Source organism: Rutidosis leptorrhynchoides, chromosome 11, assembly GCF_046630445.1.
Source record: "Rutidosis leptorrhynchoides isolate AG116_Rl617_1_P2 chromosome 11, CSIRO_AGI_Rlap_v1, whole genome shotgun sequence".
Lineage (NCBI taxonomy): Eukaryota > Viridiplantae > Streptophyta > Magnoliopsida > Asterales > Asteraceae > Rutidosis > Rutidosis leptorrhynchoides.
Genome location: NC_092343.1, coordinates 391,079,478 through 391,106,376, shown reverse-complemented (window position 1 = coordinate 391,106,376; position 26,899 = coordinate 391,079,478). Strand labels below are relative to the sequence as shown.

At 32.0% G+C, this 26,899-nt stretch overlaps 1 protein-coding gene across 1 annotated transcript; it reads left to right on the top strand.

The window, feature by feature from the left end:
- Window positions 1-19,709: 19,709 nt before the first annotated feature.
- LOC139876062 (uncharacterized) lies at window positions 19,710-23,323 on the top strand. The gene is made up of 2 exons (XM_071863362.1): window positions 19,710-20,541; window positions 23,229-23,323. The coding sequence occupies exons 1-2, from the start codon at window positions 19,710-19,712 to the stop codon at window positions 23,321-23,323; spliced, it is 927 nt and encodes a 308-aa protein (XP_071719463.1).
- The last annotated feature ends 3,576 nt before the right edge of the window (window positions 23,324-26,899 follow it).

Below are 26,899 nucleotides of genomic sequence, written 5' to 3'. Positions count from 1 at the left end.
ATATATTTATCAGATTTTATTAGAGTAAATAATACAAGTCATTTATTAATAAAAATTTATATTAAAATTTATATATAATAAAAATATACTTTTATATATCTTAAGTAATAAAATTTAAAAAGTTCTCTTAATATCATAAAAATATAGTGGTATGTATTATTAATGTAATTATATTACGTGTGATAAAAATATCTTTGTATCACATATTTAAATACTATTGATAATAATAATAATGAATAAAAGTTGTATTATTTTGAAATAATATTAATATTTTAATAATAAAAATAATAATAATAATAATAATAATAATAATAATAATAACATTATTTATGTTTATTAATGATAATAATTTTTAATAATGAATAATATTAGTATAATCATGTTATTGATAATAACAGTGATAATAATATTGTTGTTATTAATAATATTAATAATATTCATAAAATGATAATTTTAATGAATACATTTTCTAACAATTATGATAATCTTAATAATAACGATACTTTTTAATATTATCGATAATAATAATAATAATACTAAAATGATAATAATGATATTTTATAATAATGATATTTCTATTAAAAATGATAATTTTAATAAAAATGATAGTTTTAATATAAATGATATTTTTAATAATAATAATAATAATGAAATCGATAATGAAATCGATATTTTTCTCTTAAATCAATATCTTACTATATTTTAATTTCATCATGATACTCATACTCATCATTTCCTAATCGATTTGTTTAATAGCTTTTAGTCCTCTTTTATATCGCATCCATAATAATGATAATAATAGCAATCATAATAATTAGATGATACTAATGTTAGTTTTAATGATAATGATACTAATAAGTATTATAATAATATTAATGATAATACTAATAATTATAATAATAATAATAATAATAATAATAATAATAATAATAATAATAATAATAATAATAATAATAATAATAATATTAATAATAACTTTAATGATAATGACGATAGTAAATATAATAATAATAACAATGTTTAATAATAATACTTATATTAAATGATAATAATAATAATAATAATAATAATAATAATAATAATAATAATAATAATAATAATAATAATAATAATAATAATAACGACGATAATAATAATAACGACGATAATAACGACAATAGTAATAATAATCATTTTAACAATAATAATACTAAAATTAACGATAATTCAGTTGACTATATCTTTTAATCCGTTCATCGAAAACATACGCTTTCTAAATGAAAAGTTATTAATTTTTCGCCAGCTTTCCAACGACGTGCATATCATATATCTTATCTCAGTAGCATATGTATCTAAATTGTGATTTATCATAAATTAGTTAACGACAATATTAAGCATACAAGAATTCATAATCCTATATACTCGAGCACTAGTCAGGGATAAACTATTTAATATATAAAAGATAAGATATGAATGCTCACGTATCAATATTGTGATTCAATATTGCAGGAAATTACGTAGACGTGACGGAGATGATAAACACTATATTGACCTCATGAGCATACCCCTGAACATTACCCATAACCTCCTTAGCTATAACCCATAATTTCCTTAGTCTTATCTCGCTTGAAAACCCGTCTTGAAATAACTCGCTCATAACCCCGTCGTAGTATTTTATGTAAATACTTAATAATACTAATATTAATAATAAGATTAATAATAATTATATTAATCTTAATAATAATAATAATAATAATAATAATATAAATAATAAATATCATACGAAGAGTAATAGGTGTTTATGTGTGTGTGATTGAAGCCAGAACTCGCGAGCTTTATAGAACATTTATGTCCCCAGCATCCATGCGATCACATGGAATATGTGAGGGGGATCCATGCGATCGCATGACCCCTGTTTCCAGCTCACATTCGTTTGTTTGATCCTGCCGACACAAGTTTAATATATATATATATATATATATATATATATATATATATATATATAAAATATTTAATCTTTATAATTATTTAAATATTATATTATATTTACGTGCATAGTTAACTTGTAAATTTAGTTCTAATGACTTGTACATTATCACTCAACTTATGTTTCGGTTCCGGTTTCTCGAACGCATTTTCGTACGCTTAGAAAACTAGTACTTTTCGTTACGCGTCGTGTACCTTTATCAAAAATTAAACTTAATCATTGATAAACTAAATCACTCGAAGTGTAACTTTATCAAAAATGTAACTTAATCATTGAAAAAAAACGTTCATATTCTTCACGAACAATATTATCTTGAATGTTATTTTTGTCGATCATTTTCCCGCCTAAATAATAACATTCATCACGAAGTGTCTCTTCTAAATGTTCATATTTTCGTGTGATCTTGATGCCGGAAAAAAAAATTCAAAAAAAACGAAAAAAAATAAAATGTTGCTTCCCCCCGCTTCCCCCCGATTGGCTACTTCCCTATTGATCCTGCCCCTATATATATATATATACATATTCATTTAGAAATATAAATTTACATATATTAGAGATATTTATTTAATAATATAATATTTAAATACTAAATATATTTCAAGGTATAATTTTAGATCGTTTAAATAATATAGATTATTATATCATATAACGTTTTCTTTTTAAAACTTAACTAGATATATTTCATTTATGTACTAGCGTCTATTTTAACTTCTTACTGTACTAATTGACATATCTAAATATCAATCGAATCAATAAGCGAGCGTTACAATCGTTTACTTAATTAATTTAAAATTTAATATACATAAACACGTTTTAAATACACGGTGCAAGTTATTTATATATATAGTTCTAACAATTAACATTCCGACTTATTGTATATATACATATTCATTCTTTAAAAGGTTTTACCTATATCATAAACATTTTCAATAATATGAGAACTAAATAATTATTTTATCAAAGACACGAGGCAATCATTGCATTGAAAGTTAAGCAGGAATCTCTACTAACCTTTGTCCAGTTATCGTTAATTGACATATTTGTTCTTACTTGTAAATCACTTTACCATTTTCCGAATATTGTTAAAATGGAAAGATTTCTCAAATCAACATGGACCTCACAACAGAGACTCGTAATCCTATCACAATGTATCTGATAATTAAATCATTTTATATTATCTTTTAGTTTCGTCGATAGATATAATAAACATATATTGAAACAAATATGTTCATATAAGTATTATACATCCAATACCTTGTTAACGTTTTCAAGTCATATAATAATTTCATAACTTATTTTCATATCAACCAAACCGTTAAATGTTTTATTAATATTTCTCAATTTAATAATCACACATATGTATATATTCATACATATCTATTTACACATAATTGTTCGTGAATCATCGAGAGCAGTCGAAGGGTAATATGAACACAGTTCAAAGTTTTTGAGATTTCAACATTACAGACTTTGCTTATCGTGTCGGAAACATTAAATCATTTAAAGATTAAGTTTAAATTTGATCGGAAATTTCCGGGTTGTCACAGATATATTATATTTCTTTGTTAAGTTAGTTACCAAGCGCCCATGGTTAAGCATATAATTTTCATACTATTTTGAATACAAAATCTCGTGGTCTACATTACATTATTGTTTACAATAAACTATAGCTCACCAACATTCGTGTTGACTTTTTAAAGCATGTTATTTCTCAGGTGCCTAGATGAAATTGCTTCCACTGTAATAGACTTGCTGTATTAGACTTTCGCTGTACTCTGCATTGTTAGAGATGTCTCTTAATCATGGAGTTTTTATTTTGTATTCACTACTTATGTTTTATTCGAACCATGGTTATGTAATGGCCTAAGTTTCACGTACTATTGTTAATGTTTTCTATCCGTAGAAGCACGTTACTTTTGTAAAACATTTATCGTTGGAAAAATGCTATCTTTTATGAATACAAAACCTTGTTTTAAAATAGCATATAGTGTTATACCGTGTAATGGACCTGTTGATGATGATCCGTACCATAGAGGTTTTGGACGGGGCATCACATTTGGTATCAGAGCATTGGTTGTTGGGAATGAGTCTGCATTAGTGTGTCTTGACCGAGTTGACTAGAATTCACTAATAGGACTAATCTATAACTTGATCGTTTACCTGATCCTACGAAAACTGCTTATTGTAACTGTTTACTGCTATATGCTACTGATTTATGGTACTGCTTTATGCTACTGCTATACGCTACTACTACATGCTACTGTTATATATTACTGCATGTTACTGCTTATTACTACTGCATGCTACTACTATCTGCTTATTATTGCATAAAACTGCTATATACTACTGCTTACTACAACTACTAAATACCACTGTCCTCTATGACTGCTATAGGCAACAACTGTATACTACTGTCATTTGTTACCACTATATGTAACTACTGTGTGCCACTATCATCTGTTACTGCTACTTGTAACCATTGTATGCTACTGTTATCTGCTATCGATTATATGATACTATTGTATAACACTACTGTATGACACTACTAATATTACTCTGTTATGTACTGCCTTAGACTACTGTTGTAGGTTACTATTGTGTGCCGCTATGATGTACTATGTGCTAACATTTCTAATTAATCGGGCCGAGTGTTAACTCACATGTATCCGAACAAACTTTAAAATTTCTTGCACCATAAGATATTTTCTCAATCCATCCCCACTCATCCGACTTTGGGGACTTGTATCCTGATCCATCCTTTACCACCATCCACCCGATCCTGAGAACGAAGCGATTCCTTACACAATCGAAGAAGAATTCCCCTCGGTGCATGCACAAACCAAAGTAGATCCCTTGAAAGAGGAACCCTCCGTGGAATGGACTGAGCAACCACACCTTGTCACACTTACCATGCTCACCGTGATGGGCCACACACAATGCACAAACTCTCGGAATAATGCTCAAATTTCACAACATGGTATACTATTTACCTTCATCCTACACCATCCGCCCGAGATCTAACAACATAGTTAGACTTAGGTCCCTAACACTCTTATACATTAAGATGCCATAAGGGCATTTAAATTCCCCCCAGGTTGGAGTATCTTCCGTTGATGCTCATCTATACCCAATGACTTCAGAGTCACCTCACATCTCCCTATATCATTCCATGTCTGACATGAGAACACGATTGAAGCTCTTTAAAGGAACCTGGAAGCATTGCACAAACCCGAGCATTTTGAAGACATGCACCGACACATTTAAACATCGATGCATACCCTACGGAACCTACGCACCTACACCAATAAGCCATGGGATAAAGTATGCATATTTCCCGTTGGGATAGCAAGGATGGAGCATCACTTAGATGGAGTTGAGTAGAAACGCGAATTGATCACGTTATCTTGAACTTGTGAAATGATGACGGAATAGAATTATGAATTAGTTTAATATAATGATGACTATTCGACGTGATTATATTGCGGTAATTTATACAGAAGTTTTGATGTTGTTACATGTGGAATATGAAGTGATCAAAGAGAATTTTGGAAGACACAGTGGTGTATTTATTAGGTGGACTACTAGAAGTGGAGGAATAATGGCCACATGGCCAAGGAGGTCTAAGGGAACTCACATGGATCTGGAGTATAGTGGAGACTACGTTTCTTCTCAACAATATTATTGTTTCAGAGTTGTTTACTACTGGAGCGGTTGATACCCTAGATATAAGAACTTTAGTTTTTTGATTAGTAAGCCCTTAACACCCATGGACGTTAAGTATATTTTATGGAGCAAAGCAATGAAAAAATAACAAAGGTAGATGAATAATTTAAGGTAGTACCTTAAAATTAACGGATGGGTCATTTGGAGATGACCTCATGTCAATAAAACTTAAAAGTTTTAAAGTAGTAATTGGAAAGGATTAGTTACCTACGCACAAGCAGATATTATTTGAGAAGATTGATAGAATTTTTCACGGTAGTATAATAATATTTGGTTATAGACCTTAAGATTAACCTAACACCCATAAATTTGGGAAGCTTTGATGTAATAGTTGGAATGGACTGGCTTTCAAAGATGAAAGCGAAAGTTATTTGTAGTGAGAAGATTCTTCACATATCTCGTGAGAACGGTGTGCCAATGATAGTACACGGAGAGAGGTGTAACTCAAAGCTAAATCTCATAAGCTGTTTGAAGGCTCAAAAGTTTATGAGAAAAGGACATTTTGCAATATTGGCACATGTGAAGAAAGTAGAAACCTAAGAGAATCGGACGTCCTTCACCGCGATCGGAAATTCAATGAAGTCCCAATCGTTAGTAAATTTCCATAAGTTTTTCTGAAAAAGTTGCCTGGACTACAGCCACCACGACCGGTAGAGTTCCAGATCGATTTAGTGCCAGGAGTTGCTCCAGTTGCTCGCGCGCCTTATCGACTCGCACCTTCCGAACTACAAGAGTTGCAGAGTCAACTACAAGAATTGTTAGACCAAGGATTTATTCGACCGAGTTCATCGCCTTGGGGAGCACCTGTTTTGTTCGTAAAGAAAAAGGATGGATCTTTTCGTATGTGTATCAATTATTGCGAACTAAACAAGTTGACAATCAAGAACCGGTATCCCCTTCCCAGGATTGATGATCTATTCGATCAACTACAATTATCAAGCGTTTACTCCAAGATTGATTTGCGATCAGATTATCACCAGTTGAGGGTAAAGGAGGGTGATGTCCCCAAGACTGCATTCCGAACTCGTTATGGTCATTATGAATTTCTTGTAATGCCATTCGGTTTAACTAATGCACCGGCAGTATTCATGGATCTTATAAACCGCGTGTGCAAGCCGTATCTAGACAAATTCGTTATCGTATTCATAGATGATATCTTAATCTATTCAAAAAGCAAAGATGAACACGAACAACACCTTCGACTCGTGCTTGCACTCTTGAGACAAGAACAACTCTATGCCAAATTCTCCAAGTGTGAATTTTGATTATAGGAACTTCAATTTCTTGGTCATGTTGTAAGCACTTAAGGTATTAAAGTCGATCCTGCGAAAATCGAAGCCATTAGTAATTGGGAAACCCCCACTACTCCTACTCATATTAGTCAATTTTTAGGCCTCGCCGGTTATTATCGCAGATTCATCGAAGATTTCTCTTTGGTTGCACGTCCTCTAACTGCATTAACTCATAAAGGAAAAAAAATTCATTTGGACGGCCGAGCAAGAGTCGGCATTCCAAACCCTGAAGCAGAAGTTAACCACCGCTCCTATCTTATCTCTTTTCGAACGCAATGATGACTTTATTGTATATTCCGATGCCTCGAAACATAGTTTTGGGTATGTATTGATACAACGAAAGAAAGTTATTGCTTATGCCTCTCGACAATTGAAAACTCATGAACGAAACTATACAACGCACGATCTCGAACTTGGAGCCGTTGTCTTTGCACTCAAAATGTGGAGACACTATCTTTACCGAACCAAAAGTACCATCTTCACCAAGCACAAAAACCTCCAACACATATTCGATCAAAAACAACTAAATATGAGGCGACGACGGTGGATCGAAATATTGAACGATTATGATTATGAACTTCGTTACCATCCTGGGAAGGCAAATGTAGTAGCCGATGCCTTGAGCCGAAAGGAAAGAATGGAACTTCTTCGTGTCCGAGCCTTATCACCATCCACACAAATCTCAATAGCCAAATCCGTGTAGCCCAAGAAGAGGCTCTCAAAGATGAAAATATTTCTTATGAACGCTTGAACATTCTCGTCTCTCGATTCGAGGTTAAAGAGACCGGGCTCCGATATTTTGCCGAAAAAATCTGGGTGCCTAGTTATGGGGATTTACGAAGCCTTATTCTAGACGAAGCCCATAAGTTAAGATATTCGATTCATCCCGGAGCTGGTAAGATGTACCACGATCTCAAAGAACAATATTGGTGGCCGAACATTAAAAAGAACGTAGCTACTTATGTTGGAAAGTGTTTAACTTGTTCCAAGGTCAAAGCCGAACATCAAAGGCCATCCGGGTTACTTCAACAACCTAAAATCCCGCAATGGAAGTGGGAAAGAATAACGATGGACTTTATCACGAAACTATCAAAAACGGTAGGCGGTTAAGATACCATTTGGGTTATTATTGACTGTCACACCAAATCCGCTCACTTCCTAGCCATGAAAAAACCGATAAAATGGACAAACTTGCACAACTGTACATAAAGTAAATTGTATCCCGTCACGGTGTACCCTTATCAATTATTTCCGACCGAGATGCCCGTTTCACTTCTAGATTTTGGGGTTCCTTACAAGAAGCCTTGGGAACACATTTATACATGAGTACCGCATATCACCCACAAACCGAAAGACAAAGCGAATGCACGATTCAAACCTGGGAAGACATGTTACGAGCTTGTGTTATTGACTTCGAAAAAGCTTGGGAAAAGCATTTTCCTCTAGCCGAATTCTCTTACAACAATAGTTACCACTCGAGTATTAACGCCGCACCTTTCGAAGCTTTATGTGGCCACAAATGTCGTTCCCCTATTTGTTGGGCCGAAGTGGGTGATAAGAAAATCACCGGACCCGAACTCATCCATGAAACAACCGAGAAGATCGTTCAAATCCAAGAAAGGCTCAAGATGGCCCGTAGTCGTCAAAAGAGCTATGCCGACGTTAGATGTAAAGATCTCGAGTTCCAAGTGGGTGACCGCGTAATGTTAAAAGTTGCACCTTGGAAAGGTGTAATCCATTTCGGAAAGCGTGGAAAGCTAAATCCACGATATATTGGTCCTTTTGGAATCTTGGAGCGTGTTGGACCCGTTGCTTACCGTTTAGATCTTTCGACTCAATTAAGTTCCGTTCATCCCACTTTCCACGTATCGAACCTGAAGAAGTGTCTTGCCGAACAAGAACTTTTCATACCCCTCGATGAGCTTACGATTGATGACAAACTCCACTTCGTAGAAGAACCTGTTGAGATCATGGATGGCGAGGTCAATAACTTGATGCAAAGCAAGATTCCAATCGTCCGAGTCCGTTGGAATGCTAAACGAGGACCCGAGTTTACTTAGGAGCGAGAGGATCAGATGAAGCAGAAATATCCTCACCTCTTCACAACCCTGCTGTCTACCTCAGCTTAAAATTTCTGGACGAAATTTTCTTTAACATGTGGGTAATGTAATGACCCGACTTTTTTGACTTATATTTATACTTTATACTTTCATGAATCTGTGTATATGTGAGTACTGAGCTAGATAATATTCTGGGATCATTATCCATGTTAATTTCTTTCGTCAATACCTTACAACGTGTTATTTAGTGATTAATTACTTAACTTGATCCTTGAATGCTTTTACGGCCGTTGGTGTCGCTAGTCGTTTAAAACGAGATACGTACTTGGTACATGTTAAACTTTGGTCATAATTGGAGTATTATGACTACTTAATCCTAATTGTTATTTCTTAAAGACAATTACTTAGCATGTTGATTGCTTAATTACGCTTAGTGTTTTATTAATGCACACTAGTTAGTCTTAATGGACTAAGATCACCAAGGCCCACCCTACTCTAACTAATGGACTAGTAAATGAGCCCATTTTAATGGACTTATGAACCCATTAAGACATAAGACAAATCCATTAAGTATTAAGACAAAATGCATGCATGCTTATGTACTATTTCTTACAAATTTTGACACCATGCTACATGCTTCCCAACATACACACATCACCCTTGTACCACCACCCATGCCAAGCCAAAATGGTCCCCATCCCCACCCCATAAACCTTCGGCCACCAACACCCTCACCACCATCCTTTATTTTCCAACTTTCATTCTCATTTTCAAACCAAAAACACACACAATTCTCTCTAGTTTTTCACTCTAGTTTCTCACTCTAAAATACTTAAGAAAACTTGTAAGTTTTCTTGAACTTTCTTTTTTCTTTTTCTTTCCATTAACCGAAATCATCATCACTATTATTCAAGGATTCAAGTTTTGTAACTTGAATCTTCATATATCTTGTAACTTCAAACTTTAGTTGAAGAAGATGCAAGAACAAGGAATCCAAGCTTTGTAGCTTGAGGTTTCTACAAAAAGTTTGTTAAAAGATCAAGTTTATTAACTTATGATCTTCCTTAAGTTGTTTTACTTCAATTTTGTAACTTGAATTTTCATTAAACAAAGATACAAGCTTTATAGCTTGAAGTCTCATAAGTATTGTTTAGAGATCCAAGCTTTCTAGCTTAGGGTTTCATCATTTTGTTTGATCTAAGTTATGTAACTTATGATCATCCAACTTGTTAAAACAAAAGCTCACTAGCTTATATTCATTCTACATTATAAAAATCTAAGTTTTATAACTTAAGGTTTTGTAAAAGTTGAAAGTCTAAGTTCTATAACTTAGGGTTTCACCTAGAACACAAGATCTAGACTTTCTAGTCTAAGGTCTTCAATATTTAGATAAAATAAAAGTCCTATAACTTAAAGTCTTACTTGTTTGGTTTGAATCCAAGATTATAGCTTAAAAATTCCAAACAGAACTTGTACTTGTGTCAAAACTAAGAAATTGATGTAACTTTAGTTCATTATCCTTCTAAAACTATTAAATGAGTTGTACTTCTTTTCTTGGTCTTAACATTGTGTGTTGATGGTTATAACTTGGTCAAAATGATGCTAAAACATCAAGAGTTGCACACTTTAGGCTTATACGCATCAAGGATGAGAACCGTGATAAACATCAAACACCAAGAAACCCACCGGAGCACTGGAATCTGTTTTTCAGGGTCTGATCTGACTCCTGGAGCTTCTGGAAAGTTGATTTCCAGAAAGTTCGGGATGTTTATATAACTTTTCGTTTAAGACTCGCCTAAATCCGATATACGGTTTAGGATTTATAGACTTCCGAAGTTCACTACACCTTCGTAACGATGTGCTAAATTTTTGACCTACTCGCGCTTTGACCGTCGCCACGGTCAAACGACATCGAGTTAGGATCTGAGCTTCGGAGAGCAGTAAGAGGACTTACAAACGGAGCCTTGGCCACTGGCCACGCATCATTTCAGTTTGTGTAGAGGTCGTAGAGGCTGTTCGAATTCAGCTCTTTGTTTCGACCTCTATTCTTGTTGAAAACTTACTTTATCTTTTACGTATGATGATAATGATGATACTTAGGACTTAACTTACTTACTTTTAAACTTTTTGGGACGATTTACTGACTTAGTAACCATTGACTTAAGTTGAGGACCTTTTGGACCGACTTACTACTTGCTTACATTTTCGTATCAACTTTACCGTACATCCACTGTGAGTTATAGCTCCCTTTTTACTTTAACTATTTTTAGGACTGAGAATACATGCGCATTTTATGGTATACATACTAGACACGAGTACTTTAACTTTATATATGTGTGGGTGACATAACGGCACAAATTTTTCCCTTAGCTCGGTAACGTTTAGTCATTGGTTTTTGAACCGGTGAACGCGAATCTTAGATATGGATCCATAGGGTTTGACATCCCTACTCGGGCTAGTCGCGCTAGCATTTAACGGGTGTTTAATCCTTCGTCTATTTTTAACGCACTCGCCAAGTGTACTTTTAGGGGGTGATATATTACATTTCTTTGTTAAGTTAGTTACCAAGCGCCCACGGTTAAGCATATACTTTTCATACTGTTTTGAATACAAAATCTCGTGGTCTACATTACATTATTGTTTACAATAAAACTATAGTTCACCAACATTCATGTTGACTTTTTAAAGCATGTTATTTCTCAGGTACTTAGATGAAATTGCTTCCGCTGTAATAGAATTGCTGTGTTAGACTTCCGCTGTACTCTGCATTGTTAGAGATGTCTCTTAATCATTGACTTTTTATTTTGCATTCACTACTTATGTTTTATTCGAACCATGGTTATATAATGACCTAAGTGTCACGTACTATTGTTAATGTTTTCTATCCGTAGAAGCACGTTAATTTTGTAAAACATTTGTCGTTGGAAAAATGCTATCTTTTATGAATGCAAAACCTTGTTTTAAAATAGCATATAGTGTTATACCGTGTAATGGACCTGTTGATGATGATCCGTACCATAGAGGTTTTGGACGGGGCATCACAAAAAACATGTCATTACTATTTGACAAATTAAAATGATTTTTAAACATATCATATAAGTATTGCTAGTTTGCTACGATATGACAATGTTCAATTATATGAAGGTTATATTTAAATTTAATTATTATATAATCTAGTACTAGTAAAATTTTAAAATAGGTTAGATTGTTATAATTCAGTAGGCTTATAACTACCTTTAATGGTTATAAGAACAAAGAGAGAAAAAGAGAGAAGAAAGAGAGAAGAAATATTGATATTGATATTTCAAGAGAAATGGTACCCCTTAAATGGTTACCATACATGTCTATTTATAGTATAAAATATTACTATGCAAGAAATATAATAATAATAAAATTAACATCCAATCTAGATATTTTATAACACAATCTAGATATTTTATAACACTCCCCCTTGGATGACAATTTTATTAGAGAATAACTAGTACTGCCTCGTTAAAAACCTTGCTAAAGAAAACCCATTGGGATAAAACTTTAGCTAAGGGAAAAAGAGTGCAGCATAGAGTTGACTCCCCCTCAAGTAGGCAACGCCTGAGTTGTTACATCTTCTGAACATGCCTCATGCCAATATTATGAACGTGTGTTCTGAAAATAGCAGTTGGCAGTGCTTTGGTATAAAGATCAGCAGAGTTGTTGATTGAACGTATCTCATTTTAATCTGGTTGTCTTTTACGAGATCTTGAGTATATGAGAAGAATCTGAGGTTTTCATCTGAAACTGTATCATCTAAATCTTTTATGTACAAGTTTAGCCCCTGTGATTTATCTACATTCTCCTTCATGGTTTGCTCAAACCCTTGTTTCAATTCCTATTCCCTTGTAGTCTTTTCTGAGCCTTACCAACATACCATTCTTTTCCATCAAACTTATGACCGTCCTCATCAACATTTATATTTTGTTCTGTCACTTTTGATACTCTTCTTTCATTTGTATTATGCAAGCTGCATTATCTTCATATATAGTTATTGGTGAAGATAGTTGTTAGTCTTTTATAGCGTTCTAGTCCACAAGAATCAATAATGATTTGTGTCATTGATCTCAACCAAACACATTTTCGAGTAGTTTCATATAATGCAATCACTTCGTCATGATTTGATGATGTTGCAACAAGTGTTTGTTTTAAGAACGCCATGATTTTGAAGTACCTCCATTTAGGAATACATATCGAGTTTGAGATTTATTTTTATGAGGATTTGATGAATGACCTGCATATACATAATCAACTAAATCTTGTTTTGAAGCGTTAGAATAAAATAATTTTAAATAAGCAGTTTCTCAAGGGTATCAAAATATGCGTTTGATCCCGCCCCATTGTCATTTGAGCTGAATCTTGCCAACAAATTAACTGCAAGAGAAATGTCAGGTCTTGTACAATCTATAAGATACATAAGAACCTCAATTATACTAAAATATGGAACTTCTGATCTGTTAAGATTTTCATGATCTTCGCAGGGATGAAGTAGATCAGTGTCAATATTGAGTGATCTAACAACAATGAGTTTGTCTTTTAAAAAATGTTTTAAAATCTTTTCGGTATAAGTTGTTTGATGTACAAGTAAACCATTAGGCATATGCTCAATTTGCAATCCAAGGTAATACTTGGTTTTTTCAAGATCTTTCATTTCAAAATAATTCTTTAGAAGTTGAATGATTTCATAGATCTCTTTATTTGTTCATATGATGTTAAGAACATTGACATAAACAACTACGATCACATATCCGAACATTGTTTTTATAAAACATACATGCAAAATAAGTTTATATGTATACCCTTTTTTTATCAAGTAGTCATTTAATCAGTTATACTATTGTATCAATCCATATAAAAATTTTTGTGATTCAATGGAATACATTTATTTGAGTTTTGCATTAGATACTTATGATACCTTAAACCCTTCAGATATATTCATATATATATCACTATCAAGTGATTCACATAGATAAGTAGTAACAACATCCATGAGATGCATTTAAGTAACTACCAGGTTGATTAAGTATCTAATAAGTAATTGTATTCACTACATAAGGATAAGTTTTCTTCATAATTCATTTCTGGTCTTTGTGGGAAATATTGAGTTACAAGTCTAGTTTTGTCTTGTAACTTCATTTGCACATTTCTTTTCGGATAAAAATTCATTTATATCCCATATGTTTCACATCTTTAAAAGTGATAACGATTGATCCGAAAACTTTTCTTTTATCGAGCGATTCTAATTTAGCTCTTATTGCTCCTTTCCATTGAGCTCAATCATGTCCATTTTGTATATTCAATGACAGATTTTAGTTCCAGATCATCATCTTTATTCATGATGTCATTGTAACATTATATGAAAATATCTCATAGAGATTTTAGTTTCATTTCGGTTCCATAATATTGCATAATTTATCGCAATTTTAGTATTTACATTTATCAATATCCTCTGCAGAAGGAATATTGATTTGTGGTTCTTCTTGAACACTTTCTCTTACCTCATTATCAGCTGATTTTCTTTTTCGAGGATTTTTATCTTCGAAACCAATTGATCTTCCACGTTTGATGCGTGGCAAAGACTCAACAGTGACATTATTGCCAGCTTTTGGAATTTCAGTTCGAGCTGGAGCATTTATCGCTGGTATATAGGATTTAGTCACTTTTTTATATCTGTAAATGCATAAAGTAATTAATTTGCAAGTTCTTGCATATGCATTATTTTTGAACTTTCGTTTCACATTCTTTTGTGCGAGTTCAATATACCTTAATTGATGTTCACATCATGAAGCATCATTTTATTATTATTTTTTTACTTCACCCCCTAATCTAGGGAACAATGTTTTATTAAAATGACAATCAGCAAAACGTGCTGTAAAAACATCACCCATCATGGGTTTAGTATATCTTATGATTGAAGATGTTTTATATCCAAAATATATTACCATCTTTCTTTGAAAAAACCATTTTATCGTGTTGTGGTGATATAATTGGAACATACACTGCACAACCAATGTTCTAAGGTGGAAAATATTTGGCTCTTGGCCAAAATCAAGTAGTAAGTTAAATATTTATGACTTCCACATGGTATAATGCGAATTAATGTCACAGCATGTAAATTTACATGTCCACATATAAATATTGAGAGTTTTGTACTCATTATAAATTGTCTAGTTATTAGCTACAAGCGTTTATCTATTGATTTAGCTAAACCAATTTTGTGTATGCACATGAGCAACTGGATGTTCAACAACAATCCCTGTAGATATATAATGATCATTAAATGCTTGAGATGTTAACTCACCAGCATTATCAAGTCTCATCCTTTTTTAATGGTGTAATCAGAATAATGTGTTCTCAATTTAATAATTTGTGCAAGAAACTTTGCAAATGCCATATTATGGCTTGATAACATACAAATATGAGACCATCCGCTAGATGCGTCTATTAGAACCATGAAATATCAAAATGGTTCACATGATGGATGAATTGGTTCATATATCTTTACCTTGAATTCTTTCAAGAAACATTTGTGATTCTTTTTCACAATATACTTTTCATTAATCATTATATGTGCTTTTTCATTAATCACCATATGCGCTTTTGATCATATATATTTTTCACCATATACGCTTTTAATCATATGCGCTGTGTTTTTTTCACCATATGCGCTTTTGATCATATGCGCTGTGCTTTTCATCATATTCGCTTTTAATCATATGCGCTTTTATAATATGCGCTTTTTATGTGAATAGTAAATTAATTAATTTCGTTTTACTATTCATATGAATTAATTTCGATTTTCTATTTTGTTAATTGAGTAATATATATATACATCATATACTTGTCACTCCGAAGGCTCAAATGAATTTGACCATATAGTTATATGTTGTACCTTGCATATTAATTTTCAGTAGAAGCTATGTACATAAAAATTATGTCATGATTGAGGACGTGACTGTCAAAAACTGCTTAATGTAGCAAGTTGGTTGAAATAGACATTTATAACGGTAGTGTGAATTGTCTTGTTAGCAAAGATTGCAACTTAACTATAGTTTTTCACGCGAATGATTAGCCTAAAAAACCTGTGAGTATAACGTACGAATGATAACACAAAAAAAAAAAAAAAGTTGTAACATTAATACTTTCGTACGAAATATGTGAGTATATAGGTTTCCTTCTTACAGCCAAACTCAAGATGTGAAGCAATTAACTACGGAGTATTAGAAAATGCATTGTTGCAAACTTGCAAACGATACTGTTTTCAATACACTAATATAGGTGGGAATATGTGGGATCACTGAGTTTCTTTAATCATAAAAAGAGTCTTTAGAAATGGTAATATACTTTTGAGTTTGTTACTTGCAAACAAATATCCAACTTTTGAGCTTATACTTCGTCTAATACGATGCACAAAATATGTTGGTGATTTTAGCATGATCCAACGTCATTTTAGTTGATTTGTACTTGTCACAATTAGGGATAGCACCCGCGGGTCGTGGATGCGGATTCATTGGATCCATCACCCGTACCTGCGGATTTTTTTTTTTTAAATCAAATAACTGGAAATTTGGAAATTTTTTTTTTTTTAAGAAACATCCAATTGAACCCTTTCTGTAAAACTCATTTAAACACTTTCTTTGTTTTTTTAAAAAAAAACTTCCCTTTTTTTTACGTTACCCGTAAATTATAAATATATAAAAAACTTTTTGTTTAAAAAAACTTTCTAGTTTTTAAAAGGCCACTTGACTAAATTTTTTTAATTCTTTCACAACACCCGATATCGTGATCGTGACCTTTCACCAAAGCAAGAGGTATTCTTGATAAACTAAACACTGACTCGTGTTTGGAATTGTCGGCCACAAAAAAATTCATTTGATGAAAGTATATTTTTTTTAATTATAGAAGGAGACCGCTTCATTTTCAATACTTCATTTTTGACAAAAAGCTACTCCATTTTACCATTCCTTTTTTTTCTTATTTTAACTTTTAAAATTTACTTTTAATAAAAATACAAACTACTTTTGTATTTTAACTTTTAAGATTTACTTTTAATAAAAATACAAACTACTTTTTTTATTTTAACTTTTAAGATTTACTTTTTAATAAAAATACAAACTACTTTTTTTTATTTTAACTTTTAAAATTTACTTTTAATAAAAATACAAACTATTTTTTGTATTTTAACTTTTAAGATTTACTTTTAATAAAAATACAAACTGCTTTTTGTATTTTAACTTTTAAGATTTACTTTTAATAAAAGTACAAACTACTTTTTCTTATTTTAACTTTTAAGATTTACTTTTAATAAAAATACAAACTACTTTTTTTATTTTAACTTTTAAGATTTACTTTTAATAAAAATACAAACTACTTTTTTTATTTTAACTTTTAAGATTATAAATTTAAGAATAAACATTAGTATGCATTAAATAAATAATGATTAATTGCATAAGTAATCATAAATGTTAGATAACATATAAAGACCCCGTCGTATTCGTATTGATCGGAATTAATCTCGCCCCATGGTACCGTGTTGTCAAATGACGTGTTGCGTACATAAAGTACCGTGTTGTCAAATGACGTGTTGCGTACAATCATGAGGTCTTATTAACATAAATATAAATGTTAGTGAAGTTAATAAGAGTTAGATTACAGAAAATATAATTCAGGTGGTATAACCGACCATATATAACTTAAATAACATAAATATAAATGTTAGTGAAGTTAGTAAAAGTTAGATTACAGAAATATAATTCAGGTGGTATAACCGACCATATATAACTTAAATAACATAAATATAAATGTTAGTGAAGTTAGTAAAAGTTAGATTACAGAAATATAATTCAGGTGGTATAACCGACCATATATAACTTAAATAACATAAATATAAATGTTAGTAGTCCAAAATTTGATATATTCGAGTCTGAAAAGTATTAATAATTTCATACCTTGATTAGTGATTCGTGATCGTTTGAGATATCCTTTGATTACACTAAGCTCTTCGTGCTGATAACGTGTTATAATTCAGTAGGCTTATAACTACCTTTAATGGTTATAAGAACAAAGAGAGAAAAAGAGAGAAGAAAGAGAGAAGAAATATTGATATTGATATTTCAAGAGAAATGGTACCCCTTAAATGGTTACCATACATGTCTATTTATAGTATAAAATATTACTATGCAAGAAATATAATAATAATAAAATTAACATCCAATCTAGATATTTTATAACACAATCTAGATATTTTATAACATAGATAAATTAATAAATTTAAGGCAAAGGATAGAACTTCTATAATAATCCAAAAACTATGATATGGTAAGGAGTAGTGGCGGATCCAGGAAAATAGATCATCGGGGGCAAAAAATGTAAAAGAAAATAGTTAACCGTTTAAGCGGTTTAAAACAACTAAAATAGAAAAGACGAAAATTGCACGTAATACATTTAAATCATAACCGACATAACTGAACCGAAATAACCAAACCGAACGCAAAACTTCAATTTTGGTAACATATAAGGTAGTTGGTTATTAACTTTTTGTTCATGGTTACCAAATTGTACAAGTATTTTATGCGTGTTATCAATAATCCTGAAGATTGTCGTTAACAAAATTAAAAGTTAAAATATTACTTTTATAAACATGAGTTAAAATTACATCTTTTTAGAATTAATATTAATATAATCAATTATTCGTTAACAAAATCTAAAAAAAAAAAAAAAAAAAAAAAAAAAAAACAACAACAACAACTACTTCAGTTAACATCTCATATTGATTTAATAGAAATATTTATTTATATACTCCCTCCGTCCCAAATTTATTGTCCCCAGACAAAAACACGCAGTTTTAGGAAATTCCACTAACTTCATTCTCCACCAATAATATATCTTCTCTCTCCAGATTAACCTCTTTTGATTGGTTGAAAAAGAATCTGGACAATTAATTTGGGACATCCCAAAATGGAATACTGAAAAATAGATTTGGGACGGAGGGAGTACGTGATATGCCATCATCTTTTTTCTATACGGAGTACGATGAAATATGGAATTTAATTTGTAAATGAGAATTATAATAAAAAAGGAAACAAACATATGTTCTCAATCAATGGCAGATATAATAGTTATTCAGTAAACTAAGTGTGGTTTAGTTGGGGATAATTGGATTGAAAATCTTTGGGGCTCGAGTGATTTTGGGTATGTTCAAAAAGCGGCAAGAGGTAGATCGGGAGGTATGTTAATAATTTAGAATTCGAATGCTTTCGTTGTCAATGATGCGGTTGAAAAGGAGCATTATCTCGCAATAAAAGGCTGTTGGGTAGGACACGAAGGGGAATGTATTGTGGTGAACATATACGGGCCGCATAATGAGAAGAAGAAACGCGAAATGTGGGATAGTTTAGATAACTTGATGTCATATGGTGATGTGGCATGGGTTCTGTGTGGAGATTTTAATGAAGTTAGAAATAGTGATGAAAGAAAAAACTGTCAATTCCATGAAAGACGGGAGGACTACTTCAATAACTTCATAAACAAATCGGGTTTGATTGAAATTCCATAGTCGGGAAACGGTTCACGAGAATTAGTGACAACGGTTACAAATTCAGTAAACTAGACAGATTCATAGTGTCAGAAAAATTTGCCAACATGTGGGGTGACTTATCAACGATTGCACTGGATCGTAAGCTTTCGGACCACTGTCCGATACTATTACGGGATAAAATAGTGGATTTCAGACCAAAACCAATTCGAGTTTTTGATACATGGCTGGATATACCGGGTGCGAATAAAGTGATGGAAGACGCATTGAATTACGAAGTCGAACGTTATAGACCTGACTTGGTATTAATGAGAAAACTGAAAAACGTTAAACAAGCTCTAAAAACTCTAAGTTCTAACGCACTTGGGTCGTTAGATGCTGAAATTAACGAGTTGAAGAAAAAAGTCCTGGAATGGGAACTGAAGGCAGAAAGGTATGTTTTGAATGAAGACGACCGAAACCAATGGTTGTTCTCAAGATCACAATGGATAGAAAAGGATGCGGTTAAAAGAAGAATGCTCATTCAAAAAGCAAGGATAAAATGGTCACTTGATGGGGATGAGAATATCAAAATTTTTCACTCCGATATTAAGATAAGAGAATCAAAAAACAACATTCGAGGAATTATTGTGAACGGGTGCTGTCAGGAAGAGGCTGATGTGATTAAAAATGAGGTATTTATTTTCTATAAATCTCTTTTTGTTGAAACAGGTACTGATAGACCCACTTTTGATGGCCCTTTCCCAAATTGTTTATCTACTGACGATGCTTCTATCCTCGAAATTCCTTTTACGGAATTAGAAGTTCTTGATGCAATTAAAGACTGTGGGGGCTCCAAGGCTCCAGGGCCGGACGACTTCAATTTTAATTTTTTCAAAAAATTTTGGCCATTAATTAAGTCGGACCTTTTGAGAGCTATTGATTGGTTTTGGGAGAGAGGTGAAATTTCGAGGGGTTGTAATGCTTCTTTTCTAACTTTAATCCCAAAAAAGAAAGACCCAGTTGTTGTGATGGCCCCGTCAAAACACTTAACGGCTCCGTCACTTGGTCCCACAGCTTGATCGAACTTAAATGAATTTAATAAACAACATTGCATTCTTTTATTCAAAAGTTTCCCAAAAAGAAAATTTACCAAAATATGTAGTTTAATAAACCCAACATATTAATAACCAAAGCTGACATAAAACACTGTCAACAAAACCCACAAGTTTAAATTATTCAAAAATAGAATGCAAGTTCAAAGTTTCATAAATGTTTAATAAAATCTGCCCAAATGCATGCAGACACTTCTAACACATCGGAAGCATCAAACAAACTCAAGTACCTGTGAAAACATGCGAGTAAACTGTCAACAAAAATGTTGAGTGAATTATAGGTTTAAATAAACGTATAAGCTTTAGACCACAAGATTTAAAATGTTAGAAAACATAAAACATTATTCCATTATCAATGAGCCACCTGGTAACCACTTAACCCTTTATTTACCCTTGCCAAACACAATAAATAATATACACTGAACAAGTGTATCTACAACAAAATACGAAGTACAAAACATTCCGATTATAAATTGCTAGCGCGACTAGCTCGAAATGGGGTTGTCAAACCCGATAGATCTATCCGTAGGATTCGCGTTCACCAGTAGAAACCAATGATTACAGTTACCAGACTAGGAAATATTTTTGTTCAACTCATAATGAATAATTTAAATTTAATTGGCACTTGTGTCTAAACGTAAAATAAAATGCATGTAATCACATCCCAAAAATATACTTTGAAAAGTATGTAAAAAAGGGACTATAACTCACCTTAATAGCAAACGAAGTAACCACACAAAGTATGCGAACACCAATGAAGTAAGTGATCAGGAATGATCACAACGCCGACCTATAAATAAACCAGGTCGATATAAATAACTAACTTACGTCAAGTCTTAGTATGATAGCTATTGTACATGTTGCAAGTAGACATAGAACAATACTCAACATGCATCGGTTTGATCAAAATAGCGTACGGACACACACTTTCTATTTTTAGAAAGTTTCTATTTTTAGCAGGTTTCCATTTTTGGAAAGTTTCTATTTTTGGAAAGTTTCTATTTTAGGAAAGTTTTTATTTTTGAAAAGTTTCCAAATTTAGAAAGTTTCCATATTTAGAAAGTTGCTATTTTTGGAAAGTTTATAAGTTAGGAAAGTTTCCTGAATTAGAAAGTCAACAAAAGTCAACTAAAAGTCAAAGTCAACCGAAAGTCAACTCAAAAGTCAACCTTGGTCAAACATAGTCAACATCGATTTTTAAAGTATAGGTTATAATAATAATATAGGTTATAATGTTATTTAAAGTCATAAATGTATAATTATGTCATAACATAAGTTTAATTAAATTAAATTGAATTATTAAAGTTAACATAAGTTTAAATGATATAATTAATATAACATAAGTATTTAATTAATTAATTTAATATTAGTCATAACTTAAGTATTATTAATTAATAATAGATTTTAAATCATATCATAAGTATTATTAATTAATAATGAATTATTAATCATATCATAAGTTTCTAATCATAATTATTAAATCATAAGTATTTAATAATTACATTATAATTAAATAATAACTAAGCCTTATAATAATTAAATGATTAATTAATCCTTATTATAAGTCTTATTATAATAATCTCATAATATAAGTTTAATACTTAATAAGTATTTTTCATTAATAATATAAGTATTATTAATCATAAGTTTAATTAAATGTTTAATTAAATCATAAGTAATTAATAAATGATATAATAAATATATATCATAAGTCTTAAATTAAATAATTATTTTTAAATCATAAGTAATTTATTAATAATGAAATTCATTATTTATATCATAAGTCATAATTAATAACCATAAGTTTTAATTAAAAGTTCATCGGGTCATAACTTGAGCCCCGAGAATCAGTTTTCGGCGAGCTTTATATATATCTTCGCCTAATCAACCCACCTGACACAATAGTGTGCTAAAGAACACCTCAAGAACAGCAAACAAGTCGTGACTTATAGCCCTTAATCAGTTTGGATCTTTAATCCGCTCAAAAACGTGTTTTAGTCATAACGGGTGATCCGTGGCTCGGATTTCGATGACTCGAACATGAAAGTTCATCCCGTCATCAAGCCTAACATAATAGTACACCCTAAAGACTCTAAAAATGGTCACAAAGTCAGACCTTACCTGATTCAATTCGTTTTCATATTTTAATCTCAACAAAACACCACTTTAATCATAACTAGAGCTCCGGGAATCGAAATGACATGAATCCGGAGTCTAAAATTAATGTCTTGATGAGAGGAACTCATCAAAACACTTTAATTTTTCACTCTTATATCAGTTATGTTTATAGAAAACAACAATCAAATCGCTGTCCCAAAACAATCAAACCGAAAACATGAATTAACGAGCATTTCTACGCATACAATCAATAATACAATAACATATAATCATCATACTATAAATATAACATATAAAATCAAAAAAATAAATGAAAAATTAAAATTTAGGGTTAGGGTTTATACCCTAATCAAGAATCGAAGGATATGGTTGCGAAGAGATCGAAGAGATGAACGCGGTTGTGTAAACGATTAGAGGATCCAAGCTTTATTTTGATTGATGGTGATGATGATGATGGTTGGTGGTGCTGTCGCCCAAAAATAGAAAAAGGAAGGAGAGAGCAAAATTGAAACTAGGTTTAGAAAAGAAAGAATAAAATGAGATGTTAAAAAAATGAAAGGAAAATGGGGTATACCCCCTCCCCTTGCTTGGTTCGGCCGAATGGGGGTAGGGTGTCATAACCCGTCCTTAACCATAAGAACGTGTTAAATAACGTATGATTTCATTGCGAGGTATTGACCTCTATATGCGACATTTTTAAAAGAAAAACTGCATATATTATACATTACAAACCATGATTCTTATTTTTGTTACAAGCTTTGGACAACATAAAAATGATTATCGTTTAGCGATAATCTTCGACTTACAAACTTTACATATAATGATAACAACACGGTTTCTAGCATATTTTACAACACAGATCCTCGGGTATGCAGTTTTATTTTTGACACAAATATGCGTACGCAAGATCCTGCTCAAATTCAACATTATGCAGCGGAAGCTTTAGTAATCTCCTGAGAATAGACATGTTTTAAAAGGTCAACATAAAGTTGGTGAGATATAGGTTTAGTGCCGGCAGCAATATATATATATATAGACCACAAGATTTCGTATATAAACAGTTTAATAAAAATATTCTAAGTGGTTGAGCACTTGGTAACCATACTTAACATTTAATCACGTCGCATATTCCCTTTAATATGAAATCTTACTACACCGTACCAAGTGTAGTCACAAAACGAAGTACTGTGCAACCGTTGAATACTGGTCGTCCAGTCCGGTTGGGGTTGTCAGGCCCGATAGATCTATCAACAGGATTCGCGTTTACAATACCGCTGTAAATATTAGTTACCAAGCTACAGGGAAGTATGCCAGTGGTACAACTCAACGTAGAATATATTTTTCAGTTACTTGTGTCCATAACGTAAAACATAAAATACATGTATTCTCATCCCGAAATATTTAGAGTTTAAAAGTGGGACTATATACTCACTGTTGTCTTGAAGATATATATAATTTGACTTGGTCTCCGGTTGATATCACGAACCTATCCATATATAATATATCAATACCTTTTCTTTTTAAACAAACGTCACATATATATACTTGTTATACTTTTAATACTTTGAATAATTCCTTAGTCCGTAGTTAGCAGTTCGTTGTTAGTAATTCAATTTTAATGGTTCATTTTTAGATGTTTAATATACCCGCAATGAAATAAATAAAACCCCCTAACGAAATAAATAAAACCCCATCGTATATGTATTGGTCGAGATTAATCTTGACCCACGGTACCGGTGTTGTCAAATGACGTGTTGCGTACATAAAGTACCGGTGTTGTCAAATGACGTGTTGCGTACAAACATGGGATCTTATGATTAATCTTCTCGTGTTGTTTGCGGGTGATCCTGAACCATATAAAATTGAATTATAAGTACATATATATAAAATATCATGTTAACTTAAAAAGATGTGATTTATTTAATTTTTTCCAATTATTTTCGTGGCTAAACTAGTCTTGGATATCCGATTTTGTTTCGGTCATAGTTTCTTCGTTACAACTCCGTTTTCGTTGATTCAACTTGTCATCTCCTTGGATCGAGTCCCTCTTTAAGACTATGAACTGTAAATACCTTAGTTTGTATTCAAAATCACACGGCATAGGTCAAACTTTAGTGAAACTTATGAAGTTAATCATTTTCCATCATGTAAACAACCTTAAATGATTATTTTTCTAAAAATACTTATACTTTGAGTTAAATCATGAAATTTTTATGTGTTATCATATTCATAGTAAAAATCATTTTTCCAGAAAATAAACCTCCAATTCAAAGTTTAAGATGGTTTTTAATTATCCAACCCAAAACAGCCCCCGGTGGCACTCCGACGTCGTAAAAACAGTTTTTAAGATAATCTTTGAAAAACCAAGTTATACCTTGTTAAATTAGCATATATTTAAGTTATATTACAGGTCTTGGAGTATTTTAAAAGTTAAGTTAGAAGGATCTATTTAGTTTGCAAACAAGTTTGAAAACATTCAAACTATGTTCTTGTTGTTAAAATTTTATACCACAAAATAAGATAGCTATATATATATGAATCGAATAAGGTTATGAACATAGTTACTACCTCAAGTTCCTTGGACAAGGTTGCTGTAAAAGAGGAGTAAGAACCTAGAACTAAAAGGGTGATGGAATTGGATGAAAGATTGGAAGTAAGTTTGTGTTCTTGGAAGGATTCTTGAAGTGTTTTTGTAAGGGTTTTCTTATGGTGATTAAGTGATGTTTTTGAAGCTAAATGATGGGGAAAATGCTTGGAGATGATCAAGTATGAAGTTAAAAGTATTTTTAGAGAGAAATGGGAGTGTAAGTATGAGAAAATGGGGTGAAGAAATGGTGTGCATGCATAAAAACGTTTTTAGGTTATAAAGGAAAAAAAAGATACCTAACTTTGTTTTCTTGCTAAATAATTCATGCTACTTGACAAATGGTTGGTTCCACATGTTTCTTAATCATTTAAGGCTGCTAAGGAGCAGATTTTTATTGGTATATACCAATAGTAAATACATCTAGAAGCTGCGTATGATACGGGTACATATACCCTAGATATACGTGTAGAAATCTTTGAGAAAACGGAACGAGGATTCAAATATAGCTATCTTTTGTAAATATACTTATATTGTTTTATGTATGTAAGCCCTTTAAAAGTGATAAAATACATATCTATACGATGCATGTATAAGTATTATAGGTTATAAGTATTTATGTCGAAGAACGTTACGTATAGTTATCGTTTTGAAAACTTAAGTTAGTAGTTTCAAAATATACTTATAACTCATTGTTATTAGTACCCAATGAGATGTTAAACATCCTTAGATCATGTTAAATATATATAAATACATATATATACATAAACGTATAATTATCGTATGTTATATAGTTCGTGATATCATCGGTCAAATTGAACGGTCAAACGTTGTGTAAAACTCTTTTCGAAGACATAAGTCTCAACAATTTGGATTGCTTGTCATGTTGGTAAGGTTTAATTTATGTAAATATTAATCTTATAAATATAGAATGATCGAAAAAGTGCGGGTCATTACAGTACCTACCCGTTAAATAAATTTCGTCCCGAAATTTTAAAATTGTACCTATTTTGCGTCATCGGGAAACAAGTGTGGATACTTTTGTTTCATTTGATCCTCTCATTCCCAAGTAAACTCGGGACCCCTTCGAGCATTCCAACGAACCTTAACGATCGGTATGTTGCTCTGCTTGAGCCGTTTAACTTCACGATCCATGATTTCGATTGGTTCTTCGACGAATTGTAGTTTCTCGTCGACATGGATTTCTTCAAGAGGAATGGTGAGGTCTTCCTTTGCAAGACACTTCTTAAGGTTCGAGACGTGAAAGGTATTATGTACTCCGGCGAGTTGTTGCGGTAACTCGAGTCGATAAGCTACCGGTCCAATGCGTTCGATGATCTTGAACGGGCCTACATATCTTGGGTTCAGTTTACCCCTTTTTCCAAAACGTATCACACCTTTCCAAGGTGACACCTTTAGCATAACCATGTCACCGATCTGAAACTCTAATGGTTTCCTTCGGACATCGGCGTAGCTCTTTTGGCGACTACGGGCTGTTTTC